The 15,569-nt window shown below is 46.7% G+C and overlaps 1 protein-coding gene across 1 annotated transcript; it reads right to left on the bottom strand.

The window, feature by feature from the left end:
- Positions 1-1,276: 1,276 nt before the first annotated feature.
- Positions 1,277-8,872, bottom strand: LOC147098624 (peptidyl-prolyl cis-trans isomerase-like). Its single transcript, XM_085970564.1, has 6 exons — positions 8,682-8,872; positions 3,981-4,011; positions 3,806-3,894; positions 3,615-3,711; positions 1,558-1,633; positions 1,277-1,472 (listed from the first exon to the last, which is right to left on the bottom strand). Exons 1-6 carry the CDS (start codon positions 8,754-8,756, stop codon positions 1,337-1,339), a joined length of 504 nt encoding a protein of 167 aa, XP_085826690.1. The 5' UTR covers positions 8,757-8,872; the 3' UTR covers positions 1,277-1,336.
- Positions 8,873-15,569: the final 6,697 nt, after the last annotated feature.

The following is a 15,569-nucleotide window of genomic DNA, read 5'->3' as shown; positions in this document are numbered from 1 at the left end:
TGTGTGCTGTGAGGAGGATGCCGAGAAACTCCAGTATGATTTGGACAGGTTGCGAGATTGGGCAGATGCATGGCAAATGCAGTATAATGTGGATAAATGCGGTTATCCACTTCGGTGGCAAAAACAGGAAGACAGGTTATTATCTGAACGGCAATAGATTGGGAGAAGGGGAAGTGCAAAGAGACCTGGGTGTCCTTGTGCACCAGTCGCTGAAGGTAAGCATGCAGGTGCAGCAGGCAGTTAAGAAGGCAAATGGAATGTTGGCCTTCATAGCGAGAGGATTTGAGTACAGGAGCAAGGATGTCTTGCTGCAGTTGTACAGGGCCTTGGTGAGACCACATCTTGAGTATTGTGTGCAGTTTTGGTCACCTTATCTGAGGAAGGATGTTCTTGCCATGGAGGGAGTGCAGCAAAGATTCACCAGACTGATACCTGGGATGGCAAGAATGACGTATGAGGAGAGATTGGGTCGATTAGGCTTATATTCGCTAGAGTTTAGAAGAATAAGAGGGAATCGCATTGAAACTTATAAAATTCTTACAGGACTAGACAGACTAGATGCAGGAAGGATGTTCCCGATGGCAGGGGAGTCCAGAACCAGGGGTCACAGTCTAAGGATAAGGGGTAAGCCATTTAGGACTGAGATGAGGAGGAATTTCTTCACCCAGAGTGGTAAACCTGTGGAATTCTCTACCACAGAAGGCAGTTGAGGCCAATTCATTAAATATATTCAAGAAGGAGTTAGATATATTTCTTAAGGCTAAAGGGATCAAGGGATATGGGGAGAAAGCAGGGACAGGGTACTGAATTTGGATGATCAGCCATGATCTCATTGAATGGCGGAACAGGCTCGGGGGGCCGAATGGCCTACTCCTGCTCCTTATCCACCACCTGAAAGAGACACGGACAGCAGGAGTCTGGGACCACCATCACCTCCAGCTTTCCCTGCAAATCACATCATCCTCACCTGGACATAGATCACCGTTCCTGCATAATAGCGGAGTCAAAATCCCAGAACTCCCTACCCAACAAGCACTGTGTACCTTCACCACGACTGCAGCAGTTCAAGGTGGCAGCTTCACCACCAGCTTCTGCCCTTGCTAGTGACGCCCCATATCCCGAGAGTAAATTTGAAATACCTGGAGAAACCTTCTCTCAAGAGAAGGTCCCAGAGTGATTTGCCTGTTTGAGGCACTTTAGTCGAACTCGGCTGAGAGAACAGTGGTCTAAAGCAATGAGTCGTTAAAAAATGTAATGCTGCAGTGCAAAGTAAAACTGGAATTGCAAGTGATCAAGTTTTATTTATATTGTATGTATAATTTCATTCACAAACAAATTAAGACAGTTGTCCACAATCAGTGATGGTAACGGGTTTTTTGGTTTTGCCACTTGAGCTGCCCAACGTTTCCATCTTTGTTACAACGTCCAGCCCCTCAATCACAGAACCAAATACAACGTGCTTTCCATTCAACCTGCAAGATTGAACAAACATTAGTGACTACTGAATCCTGCAGTGAATACTTGCAGAGAGAGAATACTAATTCACCATACACTTACCACTCAGTTTTCGCAGTGCATAAAAAAAACTGAGATCCATTGGTATTTGGCCCAGCATTGGCCATAGACAGGATACCTGCAATAGTAAGATGGCAAAAAGTAAACATTCCAGAAATGTGTTCAGCTTCCCCTCCTGTGCAATTTACACTTATATATGGTGCCTTCGAGGTAATGAAATGTTAAAACGCATTTCTGGGCCTGGGAGAAAGAACAGGGGGAGACACAGAGCAGGAGTTGGGGGGACAGATGACCGAAGGTCAGCGAGGTAGGTTTGTAGACAGTTTTGAAAGTGGGTAGAGATAGAACAGAAGGATTTTGAAATCAATAACCCCAAGCAACAAACTCCTCCACAGCCACCTTATATTCTTCTCCCTTATTGACAGCACAAAGACCCAGGTTTGTTATAGGTAAAGATTAAGTTTAACAATTGCTTTTGTTTGCTAATCAAAAATCAGGTTGATGAATATTTTCACTATTATCATACCCGCGCTTCTCATGTCCACTAACTGATCCCCAATAGTGGTTCTCACAGGCAAGGCTGAGCTCTGCAGCACTGTTGTGATGTTTAGCCAAGATGGAGTTGTGTTTAAAAACAGACCCATTTAAGGCCACTACTCAGGTACTTGTAAACAGTCAGATTATGAAGTCAAATGGTATCTACAGGAAACTCTCGATTTACCGGCACCTAAATAACCAGAAATCTCGGTTAACCAGCAAAATTCAGGAGTAGGTTCAGGTAAGTTTTACTTCATATTACTTGCCTTCCTCGATCTGTTGCTGTGCAATCGGGTGTGGCTGCAGCTGTTGCTAAGCTACAGAGACGCTTGGAACTTGTGGCCACTGTTCTGCAGCTGTTGCTAAACAACAGGGTTTCTTGCTTTATACGGAGCTCGCGGCTCTCCGTATCTTTTACTATAGCTCTCGGTTATACGGAATTTTTGATGAACCGGCACCACGTCGGTGCCGGATAAAAAAGAGTTTCCTGTACTCATGAATGCCTGGCTCACGCCCTGGGGAAGAGGCCAGGTAATGACAGTGATAGAAACCAGCTGTCCTTTTTTCCCCTCCCCCTTTATAAAAAAAGAGACAGTTCAGTTGAAGTGTGGTACCTCAAGTACGACAGATGCACGCCATTCAAGACTTAGGCAAACATGAAAGGTCCCAAGACATGGATATATTCTACACCTTAGAAACATTAGCCCAGCTAAGACTTGCCATATTTTCAATAAGTGTAATGAACGGATGGTGCCGTTCAAAAATGTAGCGAATGTAGCCATGACTCAAAATTTAAAAGTAACAATGTGATTAGCAGAACTATTCATAGAAAAAGAGTTGCATATATATATATACACACCTCGTCAGAAATGTCTCAAAAGCTGACTTTTATTTCAATATTATTTACTTCGGATTATTTGATACTATTCCACAAGAAGCAAATTTGATTTCGGCTTTCAGTTAAAAAAAAGTAATGCACATCTGATATACATTAGGTCAGTGGTGTCAGAATTTACTGCTCTTGTACATACTGTTGTGAACGTAACATTAGATGACTATTTGAGGACGTGCAGCATTTAACATTGTGTGACAGCCCCAAACTACACCTTCAGTAATCCCCAGGTACTCTTTCCCCAACAAGACACGCAATTGCAGTCACCCAGAGCAGTCCTCCCACAATGAGCATCACTTGGCCAATTGAAGCCCATCTCCCTACCCTCATATCCCCCACCTCTTCCATCTGGTCCCCCCTCTCTCTCCACATCCTCCTCCACCTACACCCCAACAAACCCAACTCCCTTCTCAACATGATAGCAAAATACTGCAGATGTTGGAAATCCGAAATAACAACAGAAAATGCTGGAAAAACTCAGGTCAGGCAACATCCGTGGAGAGAAATTCGAGTTGACGTCTCTCTCCACGGATGTTGCCTGACCTGCTGAGTTTTCCCAGCATTTTCTGTTGTTATGTCCCTTCTCAACATTCCCTTCCTCCTACCTCCCCCACTCTTGCCACCCCACCGCTGAAAGTCATCATACAAATATGCCAAGCAGCCTATTTACCAGACTGTGTGTGCTTCAGGGTGAAGTTCTCATCCTGAAACTTGTTCCCGTAGATGGACTTTCCACCAGTGCCATTGTGCGCTGTGAAGTCACCACCCTGTACAATTGGAAGTTGAACAAGTCATTAGCCATTTACTGAAACCAAGCACAGAGATATTCCCAACCATTCCCCAAATAAAGTTGCTCCTCACCTGGCACATGAACTGGGGAATGATCCTGTGGAATGTGGAGCCCTTGTAACCAAAACCCTTCTCACCTGTGCACAATGCGCGGAAGTTTTCTGCAACAAAACATTTCCGAGTAAGACCACAGATCGATACAACTGAGACTTTCTTCAACTCAACACCGTCTGTTCCTGGAACTTACCTGCAGTCTTTGGGACCACATCAGCCCTGAGCTGAAAGAGACAAGCAGTGCACAGCTTCAGTATATCGATCATGTACAATAATAAAACACTGCAGCTTTACAGCTGCAATCACTATTCAAACACTGTAGAGAAGGCTTTTAAAACTAATCATATATACACATGAACAAGTTTCATACAGACCAACCCTAAAAATTGTAGCTATACTGCTGCTGGACATGGGATGCAATTATTTTACCACATACCTGATCGGTAAGCATTTAACAGTGATTCTTAAACTTGTGTGGGGAAATTGCTGTAAATCCCAACATACTCTCGGGGTCTCTTGCCAATATTGTCCAACTACTAACCAAATTAGTAACAATACTGTGGAGGAGGAATTCCTGGAGCGTATACGGGATGGTTTCCTGGACCAATATGTCGAGGAACCAACTAGAGATCAGGCCATCTTAGGCTGGGTATTATGTAATGAGAAAGGATTAATTAGCAACCTTGTTGGGCGAGGCCCCTTGGATCAGAACGATCATAATATGATAGAATTCTTCATTAAGATGGAGAGTGAAGTAGCTGACTCAGAGACTAGGGTCCTGAATTTAAGTAAAGGAGACTACGATAGTATGAGGCGCGAGTTGGGTAGGATTGATTGGGGAATGTCACTCAAAGGGTTGACGGTGGATGGGCAATGGCAAACATTCAAAGATCGCATGGATGAACTACAGAATTTGTTCATCCCAGTTTGGCATAAAAATAAAACAAAAAAGGTGACTCAACCGTGGCTAACAAGGGAAATTAGGGATAGCATTAGATACAAGGAGAGCACATATAAATTGGCCAGAAGAAGCAGTAAACCTGAGGATTGGGAGCAAAGGAGGACAAAGGGATTAATTAAGAGGGGGAAAATAGAGTATGAGAGTAAGCTTGCAGGGAACATAAAAACTGACTGTAAAAGCTTTTATAGATATGTGAAGAGAAAAAGATTGGTGAAGTCAAGCGTACATCCCTTGCAGTCAGAATCAGGGTAATTTATAATGGGGAACAAAGAAATGGCAGACCAATTAAATACACATTTTGGTTCTGTCTTCACAAAGGAGGACACAAATAACCTCCCAGAGATGTCGGGGAACATAGGGTCTGATGAAAGGGTGGAACTGAAATAAATCAGTATTTGTAGGGAAATGGTGTTAGGGAAATTGATGTGATTGAGGGCCGATAAATCCCCAGGGCCTGATAATCTACATCCTAGGGTACTTAAGTGGCCCTAGAAATAGTAGATGCATTGCTGGTCATCTGCCAAAATTCGATAGACTCTGGAACAGTTCCCATGGATTAGAGGGTAGCTAATGTTACCCCACTGTTCAAAAAGGGTGGTAAGAGAGAAAACGGGGAATTATAGACCGGTAAGCCTGACATCAGTAGTGGGGAAAATGCTAGAGTCCATTATAAAGGATGTAATAGCAGAGCACTTGGAAAAAAGTGACAGGATCGGACAAAGTCAACATGGATTTACAAATGGTAAATCGTGCTTGACTAATCTACTGGAATTTTTTGAGGATGTAACTGGTAAAATAGATAAGGGAGAACCAGTGGATGTGGTGTATTTGGATTTACAAAAGGCTTTCGATAAGGTCCCACATAAGAGATTAGCGTGTAAAGTTAAGGCACATGGGATTGGAGACAAGGTATTGACTTGGATCGAGAACTGGTTGGCAGACAGAAAGCAAAGAGTTGGAATAAACGGCTCTTTTTCCGAGTGGCAGGCAGTGACTAGTGGGGTACCGCAGGGATCGGTCCTTGGACCCCAGCTATTTACAATATATATTAATGATCCGGACGAGGGAGCTAGATGTAATATCTCCAAGTTTGCAGAACACTCAAAGCTGGGTGGGCGTGTGTGCTGTGAGGAGGATGCCGAGAAACTCCAGTATGATGTGGACAGGTTGGGTGATTGGGCAGAAGCATGGCAGATGCAATATAACGTGGATAAATGCGAGGTTATTTACTTTGGTGTCAAAAACAGGAAGGCAGAGTATTATCTGAATGGCAATAGATTGGGAGAAGGGGAAGTGCAACGAGACCTGGGTGTCCTTGTGCACCAGTCGCTGAAAGTAAGCATGCAGGTGCAGCAGGCGGTTAAGAAGGCAAATGGTATGTTGGCCTTCGGAGCGAGAGGGTTTGAGTACAGGAACAAGGATGTCTTGCTGCAGTTGTACAGGGCCTTGGTGAGACCACATCTTGAGTATTGTGACCAGTTTTGGTCGCCTTATCTGAAAAGGATGTTCTTGCCATGGAAGAAGTGCAGTGAAGATTCACCAGACTGATACCTGGGATGGCAGGAATGACATACGAGGAGAGATTGGGTCGATTGGGCCTGTACTCGCTAGAGTTTAGAAGAATGAGAGGGGATCTCATCGAAACTTATAAAATTCTAACAGGACCAGACAGACTAGATGCAGGAAGGATGTTCCCGATGGCGGGGGAGTCCAGAACCAGGGGTCACAGTCTAAGGATAAGGGGTAAGCCATTTCGGACTGAGATGAGGAGGAATTTCTTCACCCAGAGAGTGGTGAACCTGTGGAATTCTCTACCAAAGGCGGCAGTAGAGGCCAATTCATTAAATATATTCAAGAAGGAGTTGGATATATTTCTGAAGGCTAAAGGGATCAAGGGATATGGGGAGAAGGCAGGAACAGGGTACTGAATTTGGATGATCAGCCATGATCTCATTGAATGGCGGAGCAGGCTCGAGGGGCCGAATGGCCTACTCCTGCTCCTATCTTCTATGTTTCTATGTATCTGCTGCTAACGCATGAGTAGCAAACCCAACAGCCTCATCAGAGGCGCTCACCAACTGTCTATTCCTGGTCCCTATGCCAGCTGACATTATAAGTGGTCCCCTCTCTTCAGGGTCTGTTCCCCTTTTCTTTCATAGCTGCCGTCACTCCCCCTCCTCAAAAATCCGCGCTGGACCCCGACCATCCCATCTCCAAGCAACCTTGGACATCGTCTCAAATTTCTGACCATCTTATGGAAACTTAAGTTTTCATTTCTCCAATCAGGTTTCTGCAACTGCCACAGCACTGAAATAGCCTGAACTCAGTTGAAAATTAATTCTGTGCTGCATTATCCCTCCTTGCTCTTGATGCCACTACACTAGACAATCACACCACATTCCTCCAATGTCTCGCCTCCATTACTCAGCTCAGTGCGAACGACCACAGCTGGTTCCAGTCATCTCTAGCCGACCATCTCCAATAATAGCTTCATTTCCCAACACCCACACTTCATTCTGAAATCTCGACTCTGTCGCCTCTCCCTCACCGACATCATTTGCAAACATAGGGTCAACTCTCAAATGTATGCTGATGATACCCATTTAGCTTAAGAACATAAGAAATAGGAGCAGGAGATTTGGCCCTTCGAGTCTGCTCCGCCATTCATTAAGATCATGGCTGATCTTCTACCTCATCTCCACTTTCCTGCACTATCCCCATATCCCTTAATATCCAAAAACCTATCGATCTTGTCTTGAATATACTCAACAACTGAGCCTCCACAGCCCTCTGGGGTAAAGAATTCCAAAGATTCACCACCCTCTGAGTGAAGAAATTTCTCCTTATCTCAGTCCTAAATGGCCGACCCCTTATTCTGAGACTGTGACCCCTGGTTCTAGACTCCCCAGCCAGGGGAAACATCCTCCCAGTCAAGCCCTGTAAAGATTTTCTATGTTTCAATGAGCTCACCTCTCATTCTTCTAAACTCTAGAGAATATAGGCCGAGTCTACTCAATCTCTGCTCATAGGACAATCCCCCCATCCCAGGAACCATCCCCCCCCAATCCCAGGAACCAATCTGGTGAACCTTCGATACACTCCCTCTATGGCAAGTATATCCGTCCTTAGGCAAGGAGACCAAAACTGTACACAGTACTCCAGGTGTGGTCTCACCAGGGCCCTATATAATTGCAGTAGAACATCTTTACTGTTATATACTCAAATCCTCTTATAATAAAGGCTGAGCTTAGTGGTTTAAAAAAAAAAATTGAATATGGGATGTGGACGTCACTGGCAAGGCCAGCATTTATTGCCCATCCCCAGTTGCCCTTGAGAAGATGGTGGAGAGCCTCCTTCTTGAACCGCTGCAGTCCGTGTGGTGAAGGTACTCCCACAGTGCTGTTAGGGAAGGAGTTCCAGGATTTTGACCCAGCGACGATGAAAGCGGCGAAATACTTCTAAGTCAGGATGGTGTGTGACTTGGAGGTGAACTTGGAGGTGGCGGTGTTCTCATGCGCCTGCTGCCTTTGTCCTTCTAGGTGGAACAGGTCGCGGGTTTGGGAGGTGCTGCCGAAGAAGCCTTGGCGAGTTGCAGCAGTGAATCTTGTAGATGGTACACACTGCAGCCGCGGTGCGCCGGTGGTGGAGGGAGTGAATGTTTAAGGTGGTGGATGGGTTGCCAATCAAGCGGGATGCTTTGTCCTGGATGGTGTCGAGCTCCTGGAGTGCTGTTGTCCCCGCGCATGCGCGTTCTTCAGCTGCCGCGCAATTCGCCCCTTCCCGCGCACTCATCAACCCCGCGCATGCGCGTTGGTGCCCGGTCGCGGGAATCGATCCCCCAGCGGCCGGCCCACCTCAACTCACCCCCGCCCGCCCACGCTCGGTTCGGGGTTTCCTTCACACGCGGGCTGGGCTCCGGGCTGCTCAACTCACCTCCATCACGATCCGGCCCAGTTTTTCGCCAGCCGCAGCGATGTCCATGTAAACCTGGGGATTCTTGCCAGCCATCGCACTGAAGGGTATTCCCGGAGCAGCCGAGGTGAATGTGTGAGATCAGCGGCGAGGAAAAGCGCAGCAACTCCGAACTCTGCTCGCTCGCGGGCCGAGAGGAAGCAGGGTGGGGCTGGGCGGGGCCTAAACGATCGTCCCCTGTCAATCAGGCAGAGGGCGGGGCCTAAAGGATCGCCACCTGTCAATCAGGCAGAGGGCGGGGCCGCGCTCACCATTAGCTGTCAATCAGTCAGAGGGCGGGGCCACACTCACCACTGGCTGTCAATCACACAGTGGGCGGGGCCACACTCACCACTGGCTGTCAATCACGCAGTGGGCGGGACTATACCCATGGACTGATCCAGCGCCTGGCCCGTCACTGTTTCCTAGTCCCAGGTGGCGACTTGTACCTGCAGCTCACCAACCTTATTTACCACGGCAGGTGCATTTACATACATGCACTCCAAACCCTTGCCTTTATTAAGGGATAGTGTGCAAAAGCAAGGAAACATAGAAGACAGGAGCGGGAGTAGGCCATTCGGCCCCTCGAGCCTGCTCTGCCATTCAATGAGATCATGGCTGATCATCCAAATTCAGTGCCCTGTCCCTGCTTTCTCCCCATATCCCATGATCCCTTTAGCCTTAAGAAATATGGTGTGGAGATGCCGGTGTTGGACTGGGGTGGACAAATGTAAGAAGTCACACAACACCAGGTTATATTTGAAATCACAAGCTTTTAGAGCGCTGCTCCTCCTTAAGAAATATATCGAACTCCTTCTTGAATATATTTAATGAATTGGCCTCAACTGCCTTCTGTGGTAGAGAATTCCACAGGTTCACCACTCTCTGGGTGAAGAAATTCCTCCTCACTCTGTCCTAAATGGCTTACCCCTTAACTTTAGTCTGTAACCCCTGGTTCTAGACTCCCCCGCCATCAAGAAAATCCTTCCTGCATCTAGTCTGTCTAGTCCTGTTAGAATTTTATACGTTTCAATGAGATCCCCTCTCATTCTTCTAAACTCCAGTGAGTATGAGCCTAATCGACCCAATCTCTCCTCATACGTCATTCCTGCCATCCCAGGTATCAGTCTGGTGAATCTTCGCTGCACTCCCTCCATGGCAAGAACATCCTCAGATAAGGTGACCAAAACTGCACACAATACTCAAGGTGTGGTCTCACCAAGGCCCTGTACAACTGCAGCAAGACATCCTTGCTCCTGTACTCGAATCCTCTCGCTATGAATGCCTTCTTAACTGCCTGCTGCACCTACATGCTTACCTACAGCGGCTGGTGCACAAGGACACCCAGGTCTTGTTGCACTTCCCCTTTTCCCAATCTATTGCCGTTCAGATAATAATCTGCCTTCCTGTTTTTGTCACCGAAGTGGATAACCTTGCATTTATCCACATTATACTGCATTTGCCATGCATCTGCCCAATCACCCAACCTGTCCAAATCATACTGGAGTTTCTCGGCATCCTCCTCACAGCACACACGCCCACCCAGCTTTGTGTCGTCTGCAAACTTGGAGATATTACATCTAGTTCCCTCGTCTAGATCATTAATATATATTGTGAATAGCTGGGGTCCTAGGACCGATCCCTGCGGTAACCCACTAGTCACTGCCTGCCACTCGGAAAAAGACTCGTTTATTCCAACTCTTTGCTTCCTGTCTGCCAACCAGTTCTCTATCCAAGTCAGTACCTTGCCCCCAATCCCATGTGCCTTAACTTTACACGCTAATCTCTTATGCGGGACCTTATCGAAAGCCTTCTGAAAGTCCAAATACACCACATCCACTGGTTCTCCCTTATCTATTCTACCAGTTACATCCTCAAAAAATTCCAGTAGATTAGTCAAGCACGATTTACCTTTTGTAAATCCATGTTGACTTTGTCCGATCCTGTCACTGTTTTCCAAGTGCGCTGCTATTACATCTTTTATAATGGACTCTAGCATTTTCCCCACTACCGATGTCAGGCTTACCAGTCTATAATTCACCGTTTTCTCTCTTACCACCCTTTTTGAACAGTGGGGTAACATTAGCTACCCTCTAATCCATGGGAACTGTTCCAGAATCTATCGAATTTTGGAAGATGACCAGCAATGCATCTACTATTTCTTGGGCCACTTCCTTAAGTACCCTAGGATGTAGATTATCAGGCCCTGGGGATTTATCGGCCTTCAATCCTGTCAATTTCCCTAACACCATTTCCCTACAAATACTGATTTCATTCAGTTCCTCCCTCTCATTAGACCCTATGTTCCCTGACATCTCTGGGAGGTTATTTGTGTCCTCCTTTGTGAAGACAGAACCAAAGTATGTATTTAATTGGTCTGCCATTTCTTTGTTCCCCATTATAAATTCCCCGATTCTGACTGCAAGGGACCTACGCTTGACTTCACCAATCTTTTTCTCTTCACATATCTATAAAAGCTTTTACAGTCAGTTTTTATGTTCCCTGCAAGCTTACTCTCATACTCTATTTTCCCCCTCTTAATTAATCCCTTTGCTGAATCCTAAACTGCTCCCAATCCTCAGGTTTACTGCTTTTTCTGGACAATTTATATGTCCTCTCCTTGGATCTTATGCTACCCCTAATTTCCCTTGTTAGCCACGGTTGAGTCACTTTTTTTGTTTTATTTTTATGCCAAACAGGGATGAACAAATTCTGTACGATAGCAAAATACTGCAGATGTTGGAAATCCGAAACAACAACAGAAAATGCTGGAAAAACTCAGCAGGTCAGGCAACATCCGTGGAGAGAAATTTGAGTTGACGTTTCGGGTTGGACCCTTCTTCAAAACTGGAAAGAAAAGAAACTAGATCGGAGGCAGGGCTGCGATCGGACAAAAGAATAAAAGAAACAAAAGAAGTAAAAGAGATTAGAAGCTAGACGAGATAGTAATAGGCTGGGATTAGGTGTAAAGTGTACTGGCAGGGCAAAAGATAGCTGCCAGGTGTGAGAGAGAAACAAAAGGAAAGGGGGGGGGGGGAAAGGAGTGGAACAATTTCAAGAGAAAATGAAATGGGGGCCGAGCTTATGATCTGAAATTGTTGAACTCGATATTGAGTCCGGAAGGCTGCAGACTGCCTAATCGGAAGATGAGGTGCTGTTCCTCGAGTTTACGTTGAGCTTCCGTGGAACAATACAAGAGGCCAAGGACGGTGAGGTCCGAGTGGGAATGGAGCGGTGAATTAAAATGACAGGCGACCGGAAGCTCGGGGTCACCCTTACGGACTGAACGGAGGTGTTCCGCAAAGCGGTCACCCAATCTGCGTTTGGTCTCCCCAATGTAGAGGAGACCGCATCGTGAGCAGCGAATACAGTATACTAGATTGCGAGAAGTACAAGTAAATCGCTGTTTCACCTGGAAGGGGTGTTTGGGGCCCTGGACAGTGGGAAGGGGGGAGGTATAGGGGCAGGTGTTACATCTCCTCCGCTTGCATGGGAAGGTGCCAGGCGAAGAGGAAGGGCTGTTTGGGGTGATAGAGGAGTGGACTAGGGTGTCTCGGAGGGAGCGGTCCCTGCGGAATGCTGAAAGGGGAGGGGAGGGGAAGATACGTTTGGTGGTGGGATCACTTTGGAGGTAGCGGAAATGCCGGAGGATGATCCGTTGAATGTGGAGGCTGGTGGGGTGAAAGGTGAGGACAAGGGGAACCCTATCGTGGTTCCGGGAGGGAGGGGCAGGGGTGAGGGCAGAAGTGCGGGAGATAGAACTGACACGGTCGAGGGCAGTGTCAACCACAGTAGAGGGGAATCCTCGGTTGCGGAAAAAGGAAGACATGTCTGAAGCACTGGTGTGGAAGGTGGCGTCGTCGGAGCAGATACGGCGGAGGCGGAGAAACTGGGAGAATGGAATAGAGTCCTTACAGGAAGCGGGGTGGGAGGAAGTGTAGTCCAGGTAGCTGTGGGAGTCAGTGGGCTTGTAGTAAATATTGGTCGATAACCTATCCCCAGAGATGGAGACGGAGAAGTCGAGGAAGGGAAGGGAAGAGTCCGAGATGGACCATGTGAAGGTCCTACAAGGAACTACAAATTCTGTAGTTCATCCATGCGATCTTTGAATGTTTGCCATTGCCTATCCACTGTCAACCCTTTGAGTAACATTCCCCAATCAATCCTACCCAATTGCGCCTCATACCATCGTAGTTTTCTTTATTTAAATTCAGGACCCTAGTCTCTGAGTCAACTACTTCACTCCCCATCTTAATGTACTCGAACCGAACCCTCTCGCTACGAAGGCCAACACCTACGAAGTTGACGCAAAACTTGGAAGTATAGTGAGGAGGAGAGCGATAGACTTCAAGAGGGCATAGACAGACTGGTGGAATGGGCGGACACGTGCCAGATGAAGTTTAACACAGAAAAGTGCAAAGTGATACATTTTGGTAGGAAGAGCGAGGAGAGGCAATAAAGGGTACAATTCTAAAGCAGGTGCATGTACTGAGAGACCTGGGGGTATGTGTGCACAAATCGTTGAAGGTGGCAGGGCAGGTTGAGAAAGCAGTTAAAGAGACATACGGGATCCTGGGCTTCATAAATAGAGGCACAAAGTACAAAAGCAAGGAAGTTATGACGAACCTTGTGTCCAATTTTGGGAGGATGGATGTGAAGGCCTTAGAGAGGGTGCAGAAAAGGTTTACAAGAATGATTCCAGGGATGAGGGACTTCAGTGTACGTGGATAGACTAGAGAAGCTGGGGTTGTTCTCCTTACAGCAGAGAAGGTTGAGAGGAGATTTCATAGAGGTGCTCGAAATCATAAGGGGTCTAGACAGAGTAGATAGAAACTGTTCCCATTGCGGGAAGGGTCGCGAACCAGAGGACACCGATTTAAGGTGATTGGCGACATGAGGAAAAACTTTTTTACGTAGCGAGTGGTTAGGATCTGGAAGGCACTGCCTGAAAGGGTGGTGGAGGCAGATTCAATCGTGGCTTTCAAAAGGGAATTGGATAAGTACCTGAAGGAAAAAATTTTGCAGGGCTACGGGGAAAGGGCGGGGGAGTGGGAAGTGCTCGTGCAGAGAGCCGGCACGGTCTGAATGGCCTCCTTCTGTGCTGTAACCATTCTATGATTCTATAAGTTCTGCTAAACCTATGGCTTTAAGCAAGGGGGCAGAGATTTACGACTTCAGTTATGTGGAGAGACTGGAGAGGTTGGGATTGTTCTTCTTACAGCAGAGAAGGTTAAGTCACCCCCCTAGTGGAACAGAGCATTAAGTAGCCCCACCAGCGATCCTTAAAGGGACCACTGCACAAATATCTTCCCACCTGCTGCCTTCCCATCAGTGGCTCCCCTCCCCGCTTAATGTCTGACTTTCGACTTGGCTCGGTGAAATCCCCGAGGGATATTAGAAAGTACAAACCTGCTTGTTTTAAATGGGTTAGTGCCTTCATTATAACGGCTGCCAGAGAAATTTCATAGGAATGGCTTCTCTTCCAACTCCCGCACCGTTACCTCTGGAGTCCCCCAAGGATTTTTCCTTGTCCTCCTCCTATTTCTCTCCTCCAGGCTACCCCTCTGCAACATCATCCGAAAATACGTCAGGTTCCACATGTACGCTGGTGACGTGCAGTTCTACCTCACCACCACCTCTCTCGACCACTCCACTGTATCCGATTTGTCACACTGCTTGTCCGGCATCCAGTACTGAATAAACAGAAATTTCCTCAAAATATTAGGAAGACTGAAGCCATTGTCTTCGCTCCCCAACACAAACTCTGATCCTTAGCCACGGACTCTATCCCTCTCCCTGGCAACTGTCTGCGGCTGAACCAGAGCGTATTTGGCTCAGAGATGAGCTTCCGACCACATATCCGCTCCATCACCAAGACCAGCTATTCCACCTCCGTAATATTGCCCGACTCCACCTCTGGTTCAGCTCATAGAAACATAGAAGATAGGAGCAGGAGTAGGCCATTCGGCCCCTCGAGCCTGCTCCGCCATTCAATGAGATCATGGCTGATCATCCAAATTCAGTACCCTGTCCCTGCCTTCTCCCCTGATCCCTTTAGCCTTCATCTGCTGCTGAAACCCTTATCCATGCCTTTGTCACCTCTAAACTTGACTGTTCCAATACTCTCCTGGCCAGCTTCCCATCTTCCACCCACCATCAACTTGAGCTCAACCAAAGCTCTGCTGCCCATATCCTAACTTGCACCAAGTCCCATTTACCCATCATCCCTCTGCTCGTTGACCTATATTGGTTCCTGGTCCAGCAATGCCCCAATTTTAATATTCTCATCCTCGTTTACAAATCCCTCATGACCCAGCGACGATGAAGGATCGGCCGATATATTTCTAAGTCAGGATGGTGTGTGACTTGGAGGGGAACTTGGAGGTGGTGGTGTTCCCATCCGCCTGCTGCCCTTGTCCTTTTAGGTGGAAGAGGTCGCGGGTTTGGGAGGTGCTGCCGAAGAAGCCTTGGCGAGTTGCTGCAGTGCATCTTGCAGATGGTACTAGGGTTGCAAAGGGGTGGAAAGTTTCCGGTAAATTTCCAGAAATTATCCACGGGAAGTTTAGCTTGGGAATTTTGCCCAAAAAAGCACATGCTAGCATAATATTGTTTTTTTTGTATTTCTTTCTTTTTTTTCCACAGGTCCTCTCTTAAAATTACTAACAGAGATGGAATCTTAATTATTAAGGAATTTCTTAATCAATATATGTTTATCTTCTTACTTGGCTTGTTTTAATAAATGTAAGAAATCACACAACACCAGGTTATAGTCCAACAGCTTTATTTGAAATCACAAGCTTTCGGAGCGCTGCTCCTTCTTCAGGTGAAGTGGAGAAATGCATAAAGACACAGCTTATATAGTCAGAGAAT

Source organism: Somniosus microcephalus, chromosome 29 (genome assembly GCF_052327205.1).
Source record: "Somniosus microcephalus isolate GS21.2 chromosome 29, FLI_Smic_1.0, whole genome shotgun sequence".
Lineage (NCBI taxonomy): Eukaryota > Metazoa > Chordata > Chondrichthyes > Squaliformes > Somniosidae > Somniosus > Somniosus microcephalus.
This window is presented reverse-complemented; position numbering and strand designations above follow the sequence as displayed.

Bases quoted from the DNA above. Each gene is read 5' to 3' on its own strand.
- LOC147098624 (XM_085970564.1), bottom strand. From the start codon at position 8,756: ATGGCTGGCAAGAATCCCCAGGTTTACATGGACATCGCTGCGGCTGGC. The intron at 4,012-8,681 runs GTGAGTTGAGCA...TGTCTCTTTCAG, and splicing joins TGGGCCGGATCGTGATGGAG to CTCAGGGCTGATGTGGTCCC. The intron at 3,895-3,980 runs GTAAGTTCCAGG...GTTTTGTTGCAG, and splicing joins TGTGGTCCCAAAGACTGCAG to AAAACTTCCGCGCATTGTGC.